Genomic DNA, 22,602 nt, shown 5'->3' with positions numbered 1-22,602 from the left:
TTCACCTATAAAATAAAGGGCTTGAGCAACATAATCTCTAAGGGGCTCTCCATATTTAAATGTTATGGTTCTCACATTACCTATTTAAAGCTGTCACGGCTTCAGCATCATCTTTACATGCCAGCAGTTTGTCTAAGTTATAGTCAAGTATTGCCAAACCTAGTTGTAAAATGGCCTTTATTCCATCATAGAAGAAACAGTCCACCACATTCACTGCACTTTCAATGGGTAGCACACTAATAAAAAGTGTGAGGAACCATGAGAGAGAAACTGAGGAAAAGAATGTCATATCAGTCATATGTTCAGTCAGCTGGGGAAGGTGATCTCTGATAAGTTCTTCAAAGACTGCCTGATCCACCAAGGCACCTGAAGAACATAAAAAGAAATTTAAAAATGAACACCTTTCAAAAGGACTTGTTTTCAATACCTTCCCACTACTATTAGTAGGCTGATATACCTCATTTCTTTTCCTTAAATTATGAACTTCTTCAGTGCCTTTTCTGTATTTCACACATCTCTTTATCTGATAGCAGTATCATGCATAAAGAAGGACTTGAGAAACTCAATTTATATTCATTTGACAGTTACTTATAGAATCTTTATTATGTCCAGAAACCTGTACTAGGTGCTATAAGAGATATACCAATTAAAATGTTCTTATCCTCAGAGAGTTTAATCTCTAATAGAACTTAAGATAAATACACAAATAACTATAACACAAGATAATATAATCAGTGACCTAGCCATGATACACCCAATCCAGTGTTCTTGCCTGGAGAATCCCAGGGAAGGGAGAGCCTGGTGGGCTGCCATCTATGGGGTCGCACAGAGTCAGACACAACTGAAGCGACTTAGCAGCAGCAGCAGCAGCCATGATACAGAAGGCTTAGTCAAAGTTGCTAGTTGTGTTTGACTCTTTGCGACCCCATGGACTATACAGTCCATGGGATTCTCTAGGCCAAAATACTGGAGTTGGTAGCCTTTCCATTCTCCAGAGGATCTTTCAATCTCAGGGATCGAAACCCAGTCTTTTGAATTGCAGGCAGATTCTTTACAAATTGAGCCACAAGGGAAGCAAACAGAAGGCTTATGAAGGTACAAAGGAAAGACCACCTATGGTTTTATAGTAAGGGATCACAGATCTATAAATATTTGATGACTGAAGAAAATATTATATAATTAACAAACTAAGAACTTGATCCCTCTTTCCAAGCTTGCATATTTCTATAAAATTCATAAAAATGTGGAGATTTTAAGCTGATTAAAATCTCGTTCAAGAAACTTAACAATAGTAAACTTAAAACTTTGATTGTATAAAGAAACAGGCCAGGTACTTTCTTTTTAAAAAGCAATATATTAAGCAATCTTTCCAATCATATGTCGAGTGCAAAAAGCTCTTCTCTTGAGCATGTCAGTGAATGTGGTATCTTGATATTGCTTACATTTTATACATTTCAAAAACTTAATTGATCAGTTCTTCCATTTGATAGGTAACTGAATAGACAAGAGGCCTATAAATTCTTTAGAAAAGAAATATGTGTTTGTATATGAATACATGTGTGTGTGCTTTTTTTTACCAATGATTCGACGATTAAAATAATCAGGTAGCATTCGTTCACATACAGCAACCAGAAGCCAAAAAGCCTCTTCCTCTTTTGCATACAGAAGCAACACTGAAGTCAAAATATTCATTGCCTAAAATTCATAGAAAAATAAAACATAAATGTTGCTTGTGTAATCATTACATCTCTTCTTCAAATATAGTAGTTTTCAGCAGTAACAACAACTATGAGAGTAATCATAATGGAAACATGAAAACTCTGAGCCAGTCCAAAGCAAAACAAGTTGAAGTCAGTCTATCATTTGCTAATCAGTTATTTTACACGGTAAATTCCAGGAAAATGAAATAGTAATATCATGAACATAGAACACAGTTAAGTAAAACTTCTGTAATTTAGACTAATTTCAATGAGTAAAAAGTATAAATTATCACAAGTCTTAAAAAATACATACTTTCTCAGATCATTGTCAAATTCAGACTGAAATTGAAGAAAGTAGGGAAAACCACTAGATCATTCAGGTATGACCTAAATCAAATCCCTTACAGTTATACAGTGGAAGTGAGAAATAGATTCAAGGGATTAGATCTGATAGACAGAGTGCCTGAAGAACTATGGATGGAGATTTGTGATATTGTTCAGGAGACAGGGCTCAAGACCATCCCCAAGAAAAAGAAATGCAAAAAAGCAAAATGGTTGTCTGAGGAGGCCTTACAAATAGCTGTGAAAAGAAGAGAAACAAAAAGCAAAGGAGAAAAGGAAAGATATACCCATTTGAATGCAGAGTTCCAAAGAATAGCAAGGAGAGAGAAGAAAGCCTTCCTCATTGATCAATGCAAATAAATAGAGGAAAACAATAGAATGGTAAAGACTAGAAATCTTTTCAAGAAAATTAGAGATACCAAGGGAACATTTCATGCAAAGATAGACACAATAAAGGACAGAAATGGTATGGACCTAACAGAAGCAGAAGATATTAAGAAGAGGTGGCAAGAATACACAGAAGAACTATACAAAAAAGATCTTCATGACCCAGATAATCATGATGGCATGATTGCTCACCTAGAATCAGACACCCTGGAATGCGAAGTCAAGTGGGCCTTAGGAAGCATCATTATGAACAAAGCTAATGGAGATGATGGAATTCCAGCTGAGCTATTTCAGATCCTAGAAGATGATGCTGTGAAAGTGCTGCATTCAATATGCCAGCAAATTTGGAAAACTCAGCAGTGGCCACAGGACTGTGAAAGGTGTTTTCATTCCAATCCCAAAGAAAGGTAATGCCAAAGAATGCTCAAACTACAGCACAATTGCACTCATCTCACACACTAGCAAAGTAATGCTCAAAATTCTCCAAGCCAGGCTTCAACAGTATGTGAACAGTGAACTTCCAGATGTTCAAGCTGGACTTAGCAAAGGCAGAGGAACCAAAGATCAAATTGCCACTATCCATTGGATCACAGAAAAAGGAAGGGAATTTCAGAAAAACATCTAGTTCTGCTTCATTGACTATGCTAAAGCCTCTGACTATGTGGATTACAACAAACTGTGGAAAATTTTTCAAGAAAATCCTTCAAAATTCTTCACCTGACTGCCTCTTGAGAAATCTGTATGCAGGTCAGGAAGCAACAGTTAGAACTAGACATGGAACAACAGACTGGTTCCAACTTGGGAAAGGAGTACGTCAAGGCAGTATATTGTCACCCTGCTTATTTAACTTATATGCAGAGTACATCATGAGAAATGCTGGGCTGGATGAAGCACAAGCTGGAATCAAGATTGCCAGGAGAAATATCAATAACCTCAGATATGCAGATGACACTACCCTTGTGGCAGAAAGTGAAGAACTAAAGAGCCTCTTGATGAAAATGAAAGAGAAAAGTGAAAAGGTTGGCTTAAAACTCAACATTCAAAAAACGAAGATCATGGCATCTGGTTCCATCACTTCATGGCAAATAGAAGGGGAAGCAATGGAAACAGTAACAGACTTTATTTTCTTGGGCTCCAAAATCACTGCAGATGGTGATTGCAGCCATGAAATTAAAAGACACTTACTCCTTGGGAGAAAAGTTATGACCAAACTAGACAGCATATGAAAAAGCAGAGACATTACTTTGCGAACAAAGGTCCGTCTAGTCAAGGCTATGGTTTTTCCAGTAGTCATGTATGGATGTGACAGTTGGACTATAAAGAAAGCTGAGAGCTGAAAAATTGATGCTTTTGAACTATGGTGTAGGAGAAGACTCTTGAGAGTCCCTTGGACTGCAAGGAGATCCAACCAGTCTATCCTAAAGGAAATCAGTCCTGAATATTCACTGGAAGGGCTGATGTTGAAGCTGAAACTCCAGTACTTTGGCCACCTGATGCGAAGAACTGACTCATTGGAAAAGACCCTGATGCTGGGAAAGATTGAAGGCGGGAGGAGAGGGAATGACAGAAGATGAGATGGTTGGATGGCATCACCGACTCAATGGACATAAGTTTGGGTGAACTCCAGGAGTTGTTGATGGACAGGGATGCTTGGCATGCTGCAATTCATGGGGTTGCAAAGAGTTGGACATGACTGAGCAACTGAACTGAACTGAACTGAGGACAGATTGGAAAAAACAAACCTCATCTGTATTTTCATCTACCCACAAGGTAACATCTCTTAAATGTCATTCTCAGTTGTGTCTAAAACTAAATTTTCTTTCTTCTATTAAATAGCATTTTCTTTGCTACCTTAATTTTGATCATGCTAGAAACCCTTTATCTACCACGTCCAATTTGTCTTCACATCCTAGAGTTTCTTCTTATAAGAAGTCTTTTATTTTTATGTATTTATTTTTCTGGCTGCACCACATGGCATGTGGGATCTATCTTCCCCCATAAGGTACTGAACCTGTGCCCCCTGCAGTTGGACTGCAGAGCTCTAACCACTGGACAACCAGGGAATTCCTAAAATGTCTTTTAAATTTGCTTTAACCTCTCCATTCTCACTACCACCCTAACTTTCTCCTTCTTCTAATCTATCTTCCATACTAATGTCAGATCATCACTTTTATATAACATTTGGTCATAGCCCCTACTATAAAGGCAATATAATGTATAGAATCTGGAAAGAATGGAAAGGTGTGAAGAAAATCAAACCTCTTGCATCCTACCTAGCCAGAGATCACCACTGTTAATGAGTTGATGTACTTTTTTCTGTGTTTCTTTTCCCCCTTCTAAAATTTAGACCAAACTGTGTATTAAAGTTTGTTTTTTTTTTTCACTTAACATAGATTTTCAATGCCATCAAATCATCAAATAGCTCTTCTAAAATAGTATTTTAATGACTGTAAAAAATCTAGTAAGTGTAATATACTATAAATGATTTAGCCATTCTACTATTATTGGACATCTAGGCTGATTTCAGCATTTCAGTATTATATATAACACTGTTAATGAATATCTCTGTATGTAAATCTTCATCCAAGTGGTTTACTATTTTCTCAGTAAAGATACATAGAAATTAAATTATTTGGTCAATTAATATTATTTTTAAATGACTTGATATTACTGCCAAATTGTATTCCAGAAAGACTGTACCAATTTATATTCCTGACTTACAGTATTTGAATGTTTACTTCCCTGTGCCTTTGCCAATACTAAGAACTGTGACAATTATAATTGTCTTTGCTGATTTGATAGTGAAAATAGTATGTCCTGGTTTGAATTTGACTTTCTTTGAGATTGAACCTTCTTTTTTAAACTTTATTATCTGTATTTTTTTCTGTGACTATCTTTTCATGTCCATTGCTCATTTTTATAACTCAATACTTTTCTTATAGATTTGTATATTAAGTATATCAATCTTTGTCAGATCTGGAGCAATATCTGACTTCAAGTTCAGTTTTCACTCCATCACTTTCCTGTTCAAGAAGCCATAATGGGAGCAGCATCAGTGAAAATGGCAGAGTAAGGCCCTCTGAAAAAAGCTTTCCTCAGTAAAAGTAGTAAGAACACTAGCAAAAATCATCAAAATCAATTTTTCAGAACTTTGAAAGTTCACCAAAAACTTACAGCAAGTCAGGAAGCATTAGTTAATAAAATGGCTGAATCTCAGTAAAAACAGTGAACCCTGTGGCATTTTAAATTGTCCAAGTCCCACCCCTCCTGAGCTTCACAGAAGCCTGAAAAACCAACACTCAGGAATCATGGTGAAAAGCAGCACCTAGCAGCCATGGGAGGAAACAGAATGGGGCTCAAGTGCCTCCAACATCCCATTCCCAGTGAACTGTCAGTATTTGACCTATCTGGTCATTCCTTAGAAAACTGCACTCACAAGGCTGTCTTTATTTGACCCAACACAGAGCTTACCCAAGGCAAACAGCCTTTCCTTGAAAAAATCAGAAGCAGTTGTTGAACATGTGGTTTCCTGAGGTAATGGTAACAACTGGGCCAAACAACAGGCTAATAAGGGGTGAAAATGAAAAGCTGGAGAATGAGACATCCATGGGGGGCTTTGGAAAGCGCTAATTTATTCCTGGGAATCTAGAAGGCCAAGTGCATGATACGGTTTTATGCCTGCCCACAGCTGTAGGCACATTCAGGAAAGAACAGAAAAAGCTCTAAGCTCTTATCTCTGGCTAATCTTGAGGCTCTGCACAAACAGGAAGTGATAGAGAATAGAAAAAAATAGGGAAAACTCAACAAAATCAAAAGCTGGTTCTTTAGAAAGATTTAAAAACCTGAAACACCTTTAGGTAACCTAACCAAAAAGACAAAAAATAGAAAGACTGACTCAAATTAAAATCAAGAAATAGAGAACATTACTACCAATGTTAACAGAAATAAAAAGGATTATTAAGGGAATACAAGGAATAACTCTATGCTAACAAATCAGACAACCTAGATAAAATGGACAATTTCCTAGAAAAACCAAGACCAACTCAAGAAGAAACAGAAAAATCTGACAACACTTATTACAAGTAAAGATATTGAACTAATAATAAAAAAAAAATTTCTACAAAAAAACTCTAGGAACAGATAGTTTCATTGGCCAATTCTATCACAATTTAAAGAAGAATTAACACCAAATGGGAGGGCAAGAAACATTACCAAGCTCATTCTTTGATGTGCGTACATGCATGCTAAGTCACTTCAGTCATGTTTGACTCTTTGCAACCCAATGGACTATAGCCTGTCAGGTTCCTCTGTCCATGGGCATTCTCCAGGCAAGAATATTGGAGTGGGTTGCCAATCTTTTCTCCAGGGGATCTTCCTGACCCTGGGATCAAACCTGCCATCTCTTATGTCTCCTGCATTGGCAGGTTGGTTCTTTACCACTAGTCGCCACCTGGGAAGCCCAATTCTTTTGACACCCTGACACACCCTGACACTAAAACCAGACAAAGACATCACAAGAAAATTATCAATACATTTTATGAATATAAATGCAAAAATCTCCAACAAAATACTAGAAAATCGAACACAATAGCCTATAAAAAAGGACTACACATAATGACCCAGTAAGATTTATCCTGGCAATACAAGTGTGGTGAAACATGACAACAAAAGTAATACACGATGTAAAAAATTAACAATTGGAAACTTCAATTAAATAATTTGGAGACCAGAAGGGGGTGCTCTCATGCCCTGCAACTACAGCAGAGACTAACAGGAAGAAGACTTTTCTTTCCTGACAAGGCCAATGCAAAGCTATGGACTCTTAGTTTACTATAGCCCTTCCAACTTCCTTTTCTTCTCTATAAAAGTTTTCTCCTCCCCCTGGCATGAGGGGACTTGCCAATGGCTCACCATGGTTGTAGACCCCAAACTGCCAATTCTCTGCTCATCCTAAATAAACCCATCTCTGCTGAAGAAATATCTGGTGGTCTATTTGTTTCAGGTCAACAATGATATTACTAAAATAAAGGGGGAAAGTCACATGATTATCTCAACAGACACAGAAATCCACTACTTAAAATCCACTACCCTTTCATGATAAAGACACTTAATGAGCTAGGAATATAAGGGAACTTCCACAACATGATAAACATAATCTATAAAACGCCCACATCAAACATCTACTTAATGATGAAAGACTGATTGCTTCCTTTTAAGATAAATAACAAGAAAGGAATACGCATTCTCACCACTTTTCTTTAACATTGTACCTGAAGGTTATAGCCAAGTCAACCAGGCAAGAAAAAAAGGGAAAAAGACATCCAGGTTGGAATGGAAGAAGTAAAAATATTCACTATTCAGATTCCATGATCTTGTATACAGAAAATCCTAAGTAAGGAATCCACAAAAGAAAAAAAAAAAAGACTCTACTAGAACTAATAAGCTCAGCAAGATTACAGGATACAAAATCAATATATACAAAAATCAATTGTATTTCTATATAGTGGCAAATGAGCAATCCAAAAATAAAATCAAGAAAACAATTCCATTTATTGTAATGTCAAAAAGAATAAAAAATTTAGAAATAAAATTAACAAAGGAAGTAAGAATCTAGAGCCTTCCACATAGGAAACTACAAAACAACCTTGAATAAAATCTAAAAAGAATTAAATGGGAAAAGAAAAAAATCCTGTGTTCTGGTTAGAAGACCAGGATTTTTTTTTGCTTTCTTCAGAAATTGTCAAACGGATCCTAAAATTCGTAAGGAAATGCAAGAGATCTAAAAAAGCCAAAATAATTTTTGGAAAAATAGTTAAAGGACTCAAATTTCCCCATTTCAAAAGTTACTACGCAGCTGCAATAAAAAAGACAGTGTGATATTGGCATAAGAACAGAAACATAAATCAATAGAACAGAATTTTGAGTCAAGAAATAAGCCCTAACATTTATAGTCAATTGATTTTCAGCAGGGTGTCAAGGCAATTCAGTGAGTAAAAGATTGTTTTTTTTTCAACAAATTGCACTGGGACAACTGGCTATTCACAAGTAAAAGAATGAAGCTGAACCTTTTCTATACACTACACATGAAAATTAACACAAAAGGGTCCAGAAACCTAAATTTAAGCATTAAAACTATAAAACCCTTAGAAGAAAACATAGGAATAAATCTTTTTAACCTTGGCTTAGACAATGGCTTCTTAGATATGACATCAAAAGCACACACAACAAAAGAAAAACATAAAAATAAATAATAAAACTTTGGTGCTTCAAAGAGTACCATTAAGAAAATGAACAATCCATGGAATAGAAGAAAAAATTGCAACTACTATATTTGATAAAGGATTAGTATCCAAAATATATAAAGAATCATTACAACTCAACAATAACAAGATAAACAAAATTTAAAGATGATAAAGAAGAGATAAAGCCAGTCAGCCAGCCATAATGAGTTGGTATTGTTCACCTGGGTTTTTGATAACAAGCAATAAAACCTGCTTACCATATTAAATTCAAACTTTTCCCAAACTTAAAAGATTCACCACGATCTTGCTTCACACAAACTTACTTACTTCTTGAGTCCAACATGAACCTAGCCAGTTTGACCCCCATGGCCAACTTATTTTCACCTGAATAATAGTGCTCATAGTGTTACCTAACTCAGTAACTTTCCTTTGGCCCTCCAAGTTTCTAACTTTGCTTTCATTTTTTAGAAGTAAAAAACCGAGTAATGCCTACTTTGAAGCTGCCTCTAAACTACTGCATACAGATAATATCTCAGGCTTTGTGAGTGTAAGCTCTTTGAGAAAAGAAGCATTATGCTTCTTTTTTACCTTTCAGGGACCCTAAAACAGGCTAAATACTTGTCATTTAGATGGTCCATTCACTTAAATTACTTTTCAAACTTTCCTCTCTATTGATGTTTCAATGGATAGATAGGATTGATATGTAGTCATAATGGTTTGTTGTTGTTGTTGTTGTTTAGTCGATAAATTGTGTCCAAATCTTTTGCGCCCCCATGTACTACAGCCCACCATGCTCCTGTATTCATGGGATTTCCCAGGCAAAAATACAGGAGTGGGATGCCATTTCCTTTTTCAGAGGATCTTCCCAATCCAAGGACTGAACTTATGTCTTACAAACTGGCAGGTGGATTCTTGACCACTGAGCTACTCTGAACATACGAGTATGTACTGATTCAAATTTTCTTTTGGTTTCTTCACAGAACTATCTAGCCTCTTGCTTCAATCTTTAGTAGCTGCTCTCAAGGCATGTTTCCTTAAGTTCCTTTCCTACGTTGATGTCCTCTTTCTGAGAATCATCTCTTCTTTTTTTCATCCTCCTCAGCTTATTTTGTAGGCTTCTTCAGGTGGACTCAGTGGTAAAGAATCCACCTGCCAATTCAGGAGACACTGGAGACACGTGTTCAATCCCTGGGTCAGGAAGATCCCCTGGAGGAGAGGGCATGGCAACCCACTCCAGTATTCTTGCCTGGAGAATTCCATGGACAGAGGAGCCTGATGGGCTACAATCCATGGGGTTGCAAAGAGTCAGACACAACTGAGTACACAAGCAGGCACACAACTTATTTTATAAAATCATACATTCCAGTAGCTTCTTAAGAAAGGATACATGGAATAAAAATATTTTAAATGCTTGCATTTGACATCTAATTGACCATTTGATTAAATATAGAATACCAAGTTAAAGATTTTTTCCTCAAGATTTAAAGGCATCATTTCACTGTTTACTACCTTAAGAGTTACTGCTGAGGAGTCTGGTGACATTCTAATTTTGTTTCCTTTCTGGTGATGTATTTCTCCCTTCTCTGGGAAGTTTAAAGATTTTCACTTTAAAAAGTTTAAAGATTTTTTCACTTTTGGAATTCTCAAATTTCACAGAGATGTAACTTGGTCCATTTCCATTCATTGTGATGAGTACTGGATGAGCCTTCATTATAAATAAATGTGTGGCTAAGAGTGCTAGCTAGTCACCATAATCCAGTCTCCCTTTCTCCCATAGTATCTGGATGTACGTGCGTGTAATCATGCTGAATTTTTGCAGACTTCTTTATAAATATGTGTTGCCTGAGACCTCCAAGATCCTCCAATAATATGTGGGCCTGGTCAAAATAATTTCCCATAATTGTTTCTCTATGCTGTCTCCCTTCTTCCTGTGAGTAGTAATGGCAATGAAAGAGGACTGTGGAAGGCATGTTTTGAAGATGACAGAGCCTGTTGTCATCCTATACCTCTGAATAATCACATGGAGTAGAGCTACCTACTGACCTGAAAACTTGCTCTGTTAAAGAAACTGTTTAATCCTTTAAGTAAACTTCTGTGTTTGAGCAATTATCTGTTTGAAATTATTGGTTAGCAGTCAAGCATACCCTTTAGTGTCCTCCTAAAGGATTTTTTTCAATGATTCCTCCACTGTCTACAAAGTAAAATCAAACTCCTGACTTATCCCAATCTACCTTATTGATCCCTCCTCCACCGCCCAATTGCCCAGTTACTTCATTTCATTAACTATACACTTCTACTAAATAGAACATCTGTCCGTTAGTCACTCAGTCGTGCCCAACTCTTTGTGACCCCATGGACTGCAGCCCACCAGGCTCCTTGGTCCATGGGATTTTCCAGGCAAGGATACTGGAAGGGTTTGCCATTTCTTTCTCCAAAACAGAACATGGTCCTACATATATTCCATATTTACCTCTATCTGTGCCTGGTTACACTGATTCCTTCATCTAGAATGGTCTTTCATTCCTTCTCCATATATCCAAAATTCACGGATTTCAAGACCTACAAGTGCCACTTTTTCCATGAAGTCTTTTCTGTTCCTTCAACTTATTCCTTTTATGAATCCTGGTGAGACTTAATATTCTCTAATAAACTGTCTCATTTGTTTTTCATTTGCCAATGAATCTGTTTTAATACCTGCCAGTCCATATATTTTTAAGGGGAGGATTCTTATCTGATTCAGCTTTATGTAGTCCTGAGTACCCAGCACAGTATCTTTCACAGAGCAGGAATTCAATAAATATTTGTTAAACATAAAAGAGAAATGAAATAATAGAATATCAATTCTAAATATTTCTACTACCATTCTTAGATTAATAATATCCACTATCAATCGCAGGCCAATCTCTGTTCTTATTAGTAGAGTTGGATTTGATGTGATTTTATCATTTAGAACATGTAAATAGTTGAGTTCATAATGACAGCATACCTGGCAGTATCCAATTTTGGGATTTCTGAATGCATAAGCAGTAAGTACCCGCCTCAGAGCAGATATACCAGTGTCACTCTGAAAGGCTGGATGCTCAGGCAGGGAGCGACGCAAATCACGTTCAATTTCTTCAGTAGCCAAGTTGCAGGTCCCTAAGGACTGCTCAACCACTTCAGCATAATAGCCAGGATTAGCAGCCATGTCATTAACAGCACCTGTATAGATAATTAACATTGACACACAAAAGCAAAGGAATATAAAAAAGCTACAACTTGCATATATACATGAAGAACTGGATTGCTTTTAAATTTAGCTGTATGCTCAAGTGTTATCTGAGTACAAACAAAATGAAAAGCTTCACACTATACAGCAATCAGAGAATAAAAAGAAATTAAAGGAATCCAGATCAGAAAAGAAGTAAAGCTCTCACTGCAGATGACATGATACTAAAGATAGTATCAGAACCCTAAAGATAGTATCAGAACATTACTAGAGCTAATCAGTGAATTTAGCAAAGTTTCTGGATACAGAATCAATACACAGAAATCACTTGCATTTCTATATACTAACAATGAAAAATCAGAAAGAGAGATTAAGGAATCAATCCTATTCACCACTGCAACAAAAATAATAAAATATCTAGGAATAAACTTGTCTAAGAACCGTACATAGAAAATTATAAGACACTAATGAAAGAAATCAAAGATGACATAAACAGATATTCCATGTTCCAGGGTAGGAAGAATCTATATTGTGAAAATGACTATACTACCAAATGCAATCTACAGATGCAATGTGATTCCTATCAAATTATCAATGGCATTTTTCACAGAAATAGAACAAAAAATTTCACAATTCATATGGAAACAAAAAAGACCCCAAATAGCCAAAGCAGTCTTGAGAAAGAAGAATGGAGTTGGAATAATCAACCTTCCTGACTTCAGAATATACTACAAAGCTACAGTCATCAAGACAGTATGGTACTGGCACAAAAACAGAAACATAGACCAATGGAACAAGATAGAAAGCCCAGAAATCAACCCATGCACCTATGGGTACCTTATTTTTGACAAAGGAGGCAAGAATATACAATGGAGCAAAGACAGCCTCTTCAATAAATGGTGCTGGGAAAACTGGACAGCTACATGTTAAAGAATGAAATTAGAATACCTCCTAATACCATACGCAAAGATAAACTCAAAATGGATTCTAGACCTAAATGTAAGATCAGAAACCATAATACTCTTAGAGGAAAACAGGCAGAACACTCGATGACAAAAATCTAAGCAAGATCCTCTATAACACACCTCCTAGAGTAGTGGAAATAAAAACAAAAGTAAACAAATGGGACCTGTTTAAACTTAAAAGCTTTTGCATAGCAAAAAGACAACTCTCAGAATGGGAGAAAATAATAGCAAATGAAACAACTGACAAAGGATTAATCTCCAAAATATACAAGCAGCTCATACAACTCAATACCAGAAAAACAAACAACACAATCAAAAAGTGGGAAAAAGACCTAAACAGAAATTTCTCCAAAGAAAACATACAGATGGCTAATACATGAAAAGATGCTCAACATCGCTCATTATTAGAGAAATGCAAATCAAAACTACAATGAGATATCACCTCACACTGGTCAGAATGGTCATCATCAAAAAGTCTACAAGCAATAAATGCTGGAGAGGGTGTGGAGAAAAAGGGAATGTTCTTGTACTGTTGGTGGGAATGTACGTTGATACAGCCACTATGGAAGACAGTATGGAGATTCCTTAAAAAACTAGGAATAAAACTACCATACGACCCAGCAATCCCACTTCTAGGCCTATACCATGAGGAAACCAAAATTGAAAGAGACACATGTATCCCATTGTTCACTGCAGCACTACTTACAATAGCTAGAACATGGAAGCAACCTAGATGTCCATCGACAAATGAATGGATAAAGAAGCTGTGGTACATATTCACAATGGAATATTACTCAGCCATTAAAAGGAACACATTTGAGTCAGTTCTAATGAGATGGATGAACTTAGAACCTATTATACAGAGTGAAGTGAGTCAGAAAGAGAAAGATAAATACCGTATTCTAAAATATATATATATGGAATCTAGAAAAACGGTATTTAAGAATTTATTCACAGGGCAACAATGGAGAAAGAGATATAGAGAATGGTCTAATGGACATAGGGAAAGGGGAGGAGAGGGTGAAATGTATGGAAAGAGTAACATGGAAACTTACATTACCATATGTAAAATAGATAGCCAATGGGAATTTGCTGTAAGGCTCAGGAAACTCAAACAGAGACTCTGTATCAACCTAGAGGGGTGGGATGGGGAGGGAGATGGGAGGGAGTTTCAAAAGGAAGGGGATATATATATACCTATGGCTGATTCATGTTGAGGATTGACAGAAAACAGCAAAATTCTGTAAAGCAATTATCCTTCAACAAAAAATAAATTAAAAAAAAAAAAAAAAAGGAAAAGCTTCACACTAAAACCTCTAACATCAGGATACCAAAGAGTAACATTTTCATGAAATGTCATTTCCCCTTAACTTTCCTCTAACACTAGAGGTTCCCATTCCATCCCTTGCAGTTAGCTATATATTGCCTCATAAACTTATCTGCTCAGGCAATGGATGTGTGTATATAAAGGTAAGTACATGTAACTATTGTACTCTCTTTGACTAGTCTGAACTCATGATGGGATGATGAGTAAGACTTTGTTCTAGCCATCTTTGTAATTATTTTTATTGGGGCATAGTTAATGTCTGTTAAATGAATAAAGTGAGTAAGTTTAATACCTGAAAAAAGCATCCAGAGCTCTCCTCTTAAGGTCTCTGGAATCCCTCTTACAACCAGATCTCGAGTCTTTTTGGTCCGAAACATGCTAACACCACGTCCACATTCTGAAAATAGAATGTTCCAGGACTGTTCCTTCATCTTTTCTTTCAACTGTAACAACAACAAAAAAATCAAAGCAATTAAACATGATGAGAAATTAACTTAATTTGAAATTAAGTTTCAAATAACTTGACAACTTTCTTCACCAAAAAACAATACCTATGGAAAATAAGAACATAGAAATTCAAAATCGGTATTCACAGATGGGCTAACCACTGGAACACTGTCATCACAAAAATCTTCTAAACCCATGTGAGCATAACAGCTTTAATTTACTATTTTAGTTCTTAGCTAAACTCACGTTAAAATCGGAAAATCAGGACACCAATCACTCCAATTAGGATTGACTGTCAGAAATCTATGCAAATAAAACCCAAGATTCAATTTTCATCTTAATTCTAGATAATAGTCGTATTTTGTATCTGCTAGAAAATCTTTTCTAGCCCTAAAAGAAGAATTTTCAGTTGCAATACCTTCTAGTCTAATATTTTTATTTTTAATCAATTGTTTCAATCCACAAATTTAAATATTTTGTTTTCCTACCATTTTGGAATCAAGGGTCTCCAAATTCTGAGGGTGAAATACTGTCATTAAAGCTTCAGTGTTCACAGTTCTGCTGCATTCTCTCTGACATGTCAAAGACTGTACCTCAGTATCATCAGATGGGTCTATAGAATCAGAACTAACAGGAACCTGAAAAAGAAATAATGTAATTGTCCCAAATGTATGCCTAAAAGTTTCTGCAAGAGGAAAAAGTGCTAATGTTTTATCTGTCACTTAAGAACCACGATTTATATACATAATAAGTATTAATGCAATGTCTCAGAAGAACTTTGTTTTTCTATCAAAATTAGGGATGTCAACAAACCAATGTCAAGAACATCAAACTCAGGACCTTAGTGAATCAATTCCTTTATATGGGCAAACAAATACTGGCAAAATATTAAAAAGCAAAAAACAGTTCAGAACACTGGAAATTAACCAAAGGTACAGAATGAACTGAAAAGTATCAATTAAAAAAAAAAAATTGAACCTCAGTAAGAACACCAGTCTGTTACATTTTAACTTCAAGTTATTCCCATCCTCCCTCCCTTTCAAGTTCAAAGGTATGGTAGTCATGAAAGTCAGAACTATCACAGCCAATGGATCTTTTGGAGGTTCATTAAAAGCCCCATCCCCAGAACACAGTCAATATTTTCACCGAATTAGTAGCTACCCAGAAAACTCCATTCCCAGGGTGTTGTTACCATTGGATTTGATTCTGAGCTCAGTTCAGTTCAGTTCAGTCGCTCAGTCACGTCCGACTCTTTGTGACCCCATGAATTGCAGCACGCCAGGCATCCCTATCCATCACCAACTCCCAGAGTTCACCCAAACCCACGTCTATCGAGTCAGTGATGCCATCCAGCCATCTCATCCTCTGTCGTCCCCTTCTCCTCCTGCCCCTAATCCCTCCCAGCATCAGAGTCTTTTCCAATGAGTCAACTCTTTGCATGAGGTGGCCAAACTACTGGAGTTTCAGCTTTAGCATCATTCCTTCCAAAGAAATCCCAGGGCTGATCTCCTTCAGAATGGACTGGTTGGATCTCCTTGCAGTCCAAGAGACTCTCAAGAGTCTTCTGCAACACCACAGTTCAAAAGCATCAGTTCTTTGGTGCTCAGCCTTCTTCACAGTCCAACTCTCACATCCATACATGACCACTGGAAAAACCATAGCCTTGACTAGATGGACCTTTGTTGGCAAAGTAATGTCTCTACTTTTTAATATGCTGTTTAGGTTGGTCATAACTTTCCTTCCAAGGAGTAGGCGTCTTTTAATTTCATGGCCACAATCACCATCTGCAGTCATTTTGGAGCCCCAAAAAATAAAGTCTGACACTGTTTCCCCATCTATTTCCCGTGCAGTGATGGGACCAGATGCCATGATCTTAGTTTTCTTAATGTTGAGCTTTAAGCCAACTTTTTGAGTCTCCTCTTTCACTTTCATCAAGAGGCTTTTTAGTTCCTCTTCACTTTCTGCCATAAGGGTGGTATCATCTGCATATCTGAGGTTACTGATGTTTCTCCTGGCAATCTTGATTCCAGCTTGTGCTTCTTCCAGCCCAGCATTTCTCATGATGTACTCTGCATATAAGTTAATAAGCAGGGTGACAATATACAGCCTTGACGTACTCCTTTTCCTATTTGGAACCAGTCTGTTGTTCCATGTCCAGTTCTAACTGTTGCTTCCTGACCTGCATATTCAGAGCTCAGTTCTTTGTAAAAAGTACTTTCCTCAGGGCATTATAAGAAAACCACAGCAATCTGCTGATAATGTCACAGCTGCCTAAGGCTATGATTTCAATTTGGAGCAAACAAGAGCCTGGCTAAAATGTTAAAGGAAGGCTTTGAAAACAAGATGGCCATAAGGGAACTTTGAAAGATTCCAACATATTCTTCAGAATCTGAAAGTATACATGAGTATACAGGACTGTGAACCTGCCCAGGAACAAGATGGGACAGGAGCAGGCCCCCGTCACTCAACTCTGGCTGATCTTGGAAATAAGAAATGAAAACTAAGGCTGACTGATAAACTGCCTAAAGTATGAGGAATACCTTTACACAAAGATCTCCTTGGAAAAGGTGGAGAACTTAATGGTTCAAGGCATTTAAGGACATCTCTGACCCATCATTGGCTGACCACTGATTTATAATGACTGAGGGGGTGATCTGAAGAAGCCAGGCTTAAAAATACACACAAGGGGCTTCCCTGGTAGCTCAGTGGTAAAGGAGACACAGAAGACAATGCAGGAGACATGGGTTTGATCCCTGATCCAAGAAGATCCCACATGCTGCGGAGCAACTAAGCCTGTGCACCACAACTATTGAGCCTGTGCCACAATGAGAAACCCATACACTGCAATTAGAGAGCAGCCCCTGCACGCCACAACTACAGAAAAGCCCTTGCAGCAACGAAGACCTAGCACAGCCAAAATATTAATTAATTAAATTATTTTTTAAATACAATTTTTTTTCAAAAAAAGGCAACCAACAATTGTGTCCCTAAAGGCCTCACTTCTTAGATTTTTTAAACTAAGAATGGAAACCAGCTATTATACATATATTCAAAGAACTAAAGGAAACTGTTTAAAAAAATAAAGGACTCGGTTAAAAAGTAAGCAAAAGACCTAAGCAGAGACCTCACCCAATATATATATATATAATATATATATATATTATATATATATATAATATATATATATAATATATATATATATGTATATAAAGATGACAATCATATGAAAAGATGCTCAATATCATACATCTTTAGGTAACTGCAAAGTTAAAGGGTGAGATACCATTTCATACCTATTAAAATGGCTAAAATCCAGGATACTGGTAACACCAAGGGCTAATGAAGATGTGGGACAAGAACTCATTGCTGATGGGAATACAAAGCAGTACAGTACTTTAAGAGATGGTGTGACAGTTTCTTATAAAGCTAAACATAGGTTACCTTATGATTCAGCAACTGTGCTCCAAGGGATATACCCAAATAAGCTGAAAACACATCCACACAAAAATCTGCACATGAATGTTTATAGCAGTTTTATTCATAACTGCCAAAACCTGGATGCAACTAAGGTATCCTTCAATAGGTGAATGGATAAACACTGCTATATCCATTATACATATATTATATATATCCAAATATATCCAAAAATGGAATATTTTTCAGCAATAAAAAGACATGAACAATCAACACAACTAAGAGCTGGTTTTTTTTAAAGATAAACAAAACTGATAAACCTTTAGCTAGATTTACCAAGAAAAAAAGAGAATTCAAGCAAAATTAGAAATGAAAGAGGAGATTTTGTCTGATGACACAGAAATTAAAAAGATCATAAGGACTACTATGACTGATTATATGCCAATAAATGGGATGACACTGAAGAAATGCACAAATTCCAAGAGACATACAATCTACCAAGATATAATCATAAAAAATAGGAAATCTGAACTTAACCAATGATATGTAAGGAAACTGAATCCAATACAAAATCTCCCAACAATAACAACAAAAATCCCTGGCTTCATGGGTGAAATCTGTCAAATATGTAAAGAAGAATTAATGCTAATCCTCAAACTCTTCCAAAAAATTAAATAGGAGTCAACACTCCCAAACTTCTTTTACAAGGCCAGCAGTCCCCTGAAACCAAAGCAGATGGGAACACTACAAGAAAAGAAAACTACAGGCCCAAAATCCGTGATGAATACAGATGCAAAAATTCTCAACAAAATACTGGCAAACTGAATTCAACAGCACATTAGAAGGATCGTACACCATGATCAACTACGATCTCTGGAAGGCAAGGATGGTTCAAAATATACAAATCAATAAAATGAACAGAATGAAAGGCAAAAACCATATGATCATTTCAATAGATGCAGAAAAATTATTTGACACATATTCAACATCCTTTCACAATAAAAACTTTCAATAAAGTGGATACAGAGAAACATACCTCAATATAATAAAGGCTATGTGTGACAAGCCCAAAGCAAACATCATACTCCATGGTGAAAGGTTAAAAGCTTTCTAAGATTAAGAACAAGAAAAGGGTGCCCACTGTCACTACTACTATTCAACAAAGTGCCATACATCAGGGCCAGAGAAACTAAGCAAGAAAAACAAATGAGATATAACTACACACTTGTTAGAATGGCTTTTATCAAAAGACAAGAATTAAGTGTTGGCAAGAATATGGAAAAAAAGAGAGCACAAGCACAGTTTGTGATGATGCAAATTGGTGCCACACTATGGAAAACATGTATGAAGGTTCCTCAAAAAAATAAGAACTACCACTTGGGGACCTCCCTGATGGTACAGTGGTTAAAAATCTGCCTGCCTCAATATAATACAGGAAGGGGACACGGGTTTGATCCCTGGTCCAAGAAGATTCCGCATGCTGCAGAGCAACTACTGAGCCTGTCCTCTAGAGCCTGTGTTCCGCAACAAGAGAAGCAGAGAAATCACCACAGTGAGAAGCCCGTGTACCTCAATGAAGAGTAGCCCCTGCTTGCTGACACTAGAGAAAGGATGAGCATAGCAGTGAAGACCCAGCATAACCAAAAATATAAATAAATAAAGTTTTTAAAAAAAGACCGACCATATGATTCAGTAATCCCACTTCTCAGTATATAGTCAAAGGAAATGAAGTCACTATCTTCAGGAGATAACTGCATCCCATATGCTCACTGCAGCATTGTTCACAAAAGCTAAGACAAACCTAACTGTTGACAGATTAATCAACAAAGAAAATGTGGTATACAGATAAACAAAAAATTATTCTTCAGCCATAAAAGGAAGTTTTGCAATGTGCAACAACATTGACAGACATTAAGGACACTACACTAAGTAAAATAAATCGGACACAGAAAGACAAATACTGTATGATCTCACTTACGTGTGGAATCTAAAATAGCCAGCTTTACAGAAGCAGAGTAGAATGGGGTTTGCAGGGGCTAGGAAAGGGGGAAATGAAGAGATGTTGGTTAATGTGTACATACTTCTAGTTTATATGAGAAATAAACCCTAGGAATCTAATCTACAGCATGATGACTATAGTTATCAATATTGTATATCTGAAAGTTGCTATGAGAGTAGAATTTAAATGTTTACAACTACAAAATTGTAATTACATGAGTGGGTGATAAGTGAAATTACTGTGGTAATCATTTAATTGACATATAAATTGTGTAAGTTTGAGATATATGATGTGATGATTTGATACAGATATATTAAGGCCTATTTTAATATATGTGTATCAAATCATCACATCATACATCTTAAACTTACACAATTTGTCAATTATCACAATAAATCTGGGGGTGGTGGCAGGGAAAGAACCTGGCAGTTCCTTACACACATAGTTGAAGTTTAACAAGTATCTGTTGAATTTTTTAATTTAAAAAATGAGATATCAAACCACAAAAAGATATGGGGGAAACATGCATACTGCCAAGGAATCAGTCTGAAAAGAATACATATGTTACATAAAATTTTGGAAAAGGCAACCCCTCATTCATAAAACTAGGATGCGGCAGCTGGTCCCATCACTTCATGGCAAATAGATGGGGAAACAATAGAAAGAGTGAAAGACTATTTTTTTGGGCCCCAAAATCACTGTGGATGGTGACTGCAGCATGAAATTAAAAGACGCTTGCTCTTTGGAAGGAAAGCTATGACGAACCTAGACAGCATATTAAAAAGCAGAGACAATACTTTGCTGACAAAGGTCCATATGGTCAAAGCTATGGTTTTTCCAGTAGTCATGTATGGATGTGAGAGTTGGACCATAAAGAAGGCTGAGCGCCGACAAATGCTTTCAAACTGTGGTGCTGGATAAGACTCAAGAGTCCCTCAGACTGCAAGGAGATCAAACCAGTTAATCCTAAAGGAAATCAACCCTGAATATTCACTGGAAGGACTGATGCTGAAGCTGAAGCTCCAATACTTTGGCCACCTGATGCAAAGAGCCAACTCATGAGAAGAGACCCTGATGCTGGGAAAGATTGAAGGCAGGAGGAGAAGGGGGCAACAGATGAGAAGGTTGGATGGCACTCAGTGGACATGAGTTTGAGCAAGCTCCAGGAGATGGTGAAGGACAGGGAAGCCTGGCGTGCTGCAGCCCATGGGGTCACAGAGTGTTGGACACGACTGAGCGACTGAACACACAACACAGAAGGGTTGAAAGTTAAGAGGATTCAGGGAAAGTTTAAAAGGAGTATTCAAAACAATGTCTGAATATAAGGGTAGGACGGAAGAATCTTAGAAAGGAAAAAAAAAACAATTATTAGTGAGTATATGTCCCGTGTTACAACACTTTCTTTTTTAAAAAAGCTTGTTTTGACAAGTATGTATCTGACTCTGTGATCCCATGGACTACAGCTGGCCAGGCTCCTCTGTCCATGGCATTTGCCAAGCAAGAATACTGGAGTGCGTTGCCATCTCCCTCTCTACTTGACAAATATACTTTACTGTTAATGCTAAATTTTGATGTTCTAATTAGGGATTATGTTTTCCCAAAACCAATTCAAAAATTCATGGTTGTAGTCTGGATCTCAAAGTAAAGTGCATTCTCTTAATTTAGGACATATGACTGAGACTCCAGCTTATCTATTAGTTGTATATCTGCTGCTGCTAAGTTGCTTCAGTCATGTCTGACTCTGTGCGACCCCATAGACAGCAGCCCACCAGGCTCCCCTGTCCCTGGGATTATCCAGGCAAGAACAGTGGAGTGGGTTACCATTTCCTTCTCCAATGCATGAAAGTGAGAAGTGAAAGTGAAGTCGCGCAGTCGTGTCCGACGCTCAGCAACCCCATGGACTGCAGCCTACCAGGCTCCTCCGTCCATGGGATTTTCTAGGCAAGAGTACTGAAGTAGGGTGCCATCGCCGAGTTGTATATCTAAACTATAGTAAAAGTAGCCAAGAAGGAAAATAAAAATAACCCTTATAAAATGCCAAATGTCAACATATAAAACTGACAGCAAGTGTGCTGCTTCTCTCCATGATTACCTTTTAAGTATTCACAAAAGTCACATTAACATGCTGCTGCTGCTGCTCAGCTGCTTCAGTTGTGTCTGACTATTAGTAACCCTATGGACTGTATCCTGCCAGGCTCCTCTGTCCGTGGGATTCTCCAGCCAAGAATACAGGAGTGGGTTGCCATTCCCTTCTCCAGGGGATCTTCCCAACCCAGGGATTGAACCTGCATCTTGTGTTTCATATTTACCTTCAAAGATGTTTGTTTAAAAATCAATTTAATATTTGATTTGAAGAGCATAATATAGAATTAGGAAGATAAGCTTAAATTTCTTAACTTTTATTTTTGTTCTGGCACTTTGAATGGGAGGATTTTACCCCAAGGCCATAACAATTCTATATATCCATATAGCTATATAGATATGTAGAATATGCTGTATATAAATATATGCTCACACTTGTGATGGTTATAAATTTGGCACTATTCAGACATTTAGTGACTGAGCAAAATC

The 22,602-nt window shown here is 37.0% G+C and overlaps 1 protein-coding gene across 1 annotated transcript in view; it reads right to left on the bottom strand.

Moving 5' to 3' along the window:
- TBC1D8B (TBC1 domain family member 8B) overlaps positions 1-22,602 on the bottom strand; it is a 77,726-nt gene that overhangs the window by 19,987 nt on the left and 35,137 nt on the right. The window contains exons 8-12 of the mRNA XM_070365588.1: positions 15,107-15,256; positions 14,464-14,614; positions 11,658-11,872; positions 1,578-1,695; positions 81-366 (exon numbers count right to left, since the gene is read on the bottom strand). Of these exons, the coding sequence (XP_070221689.1) occupies positions 81-366; positions 1,578-1,695; positions 11,658-11,872; positions 14,464-14,614; positions 15,107-15,256 (920 nt within the window). The remainder of the gene's footprint in view (positions 1-80; positions 367-1,577; positions 1,696-11,657; positions 11,873-14,463; positions 14,615-15,106; positions 15,257-22,602) is intronic.

The sequence above is a fragment of the Bos mutus genome, chromosome X, assembly GCF_027580195.1.
Source record: "Bos mutus isolate GX-2022 chromosome X, NWIPB_WYAK_1.1, whole genome shotgun sequence".
Lineage (NCBI taxonomy): Eukaryota > Metazoa > Chordata > Mammalia > Artiodactyla > Bovidae > Bos > Bos mutus.
This window is presented reverse-complemented; position numbering and strand designations above follow the sequence as displayed.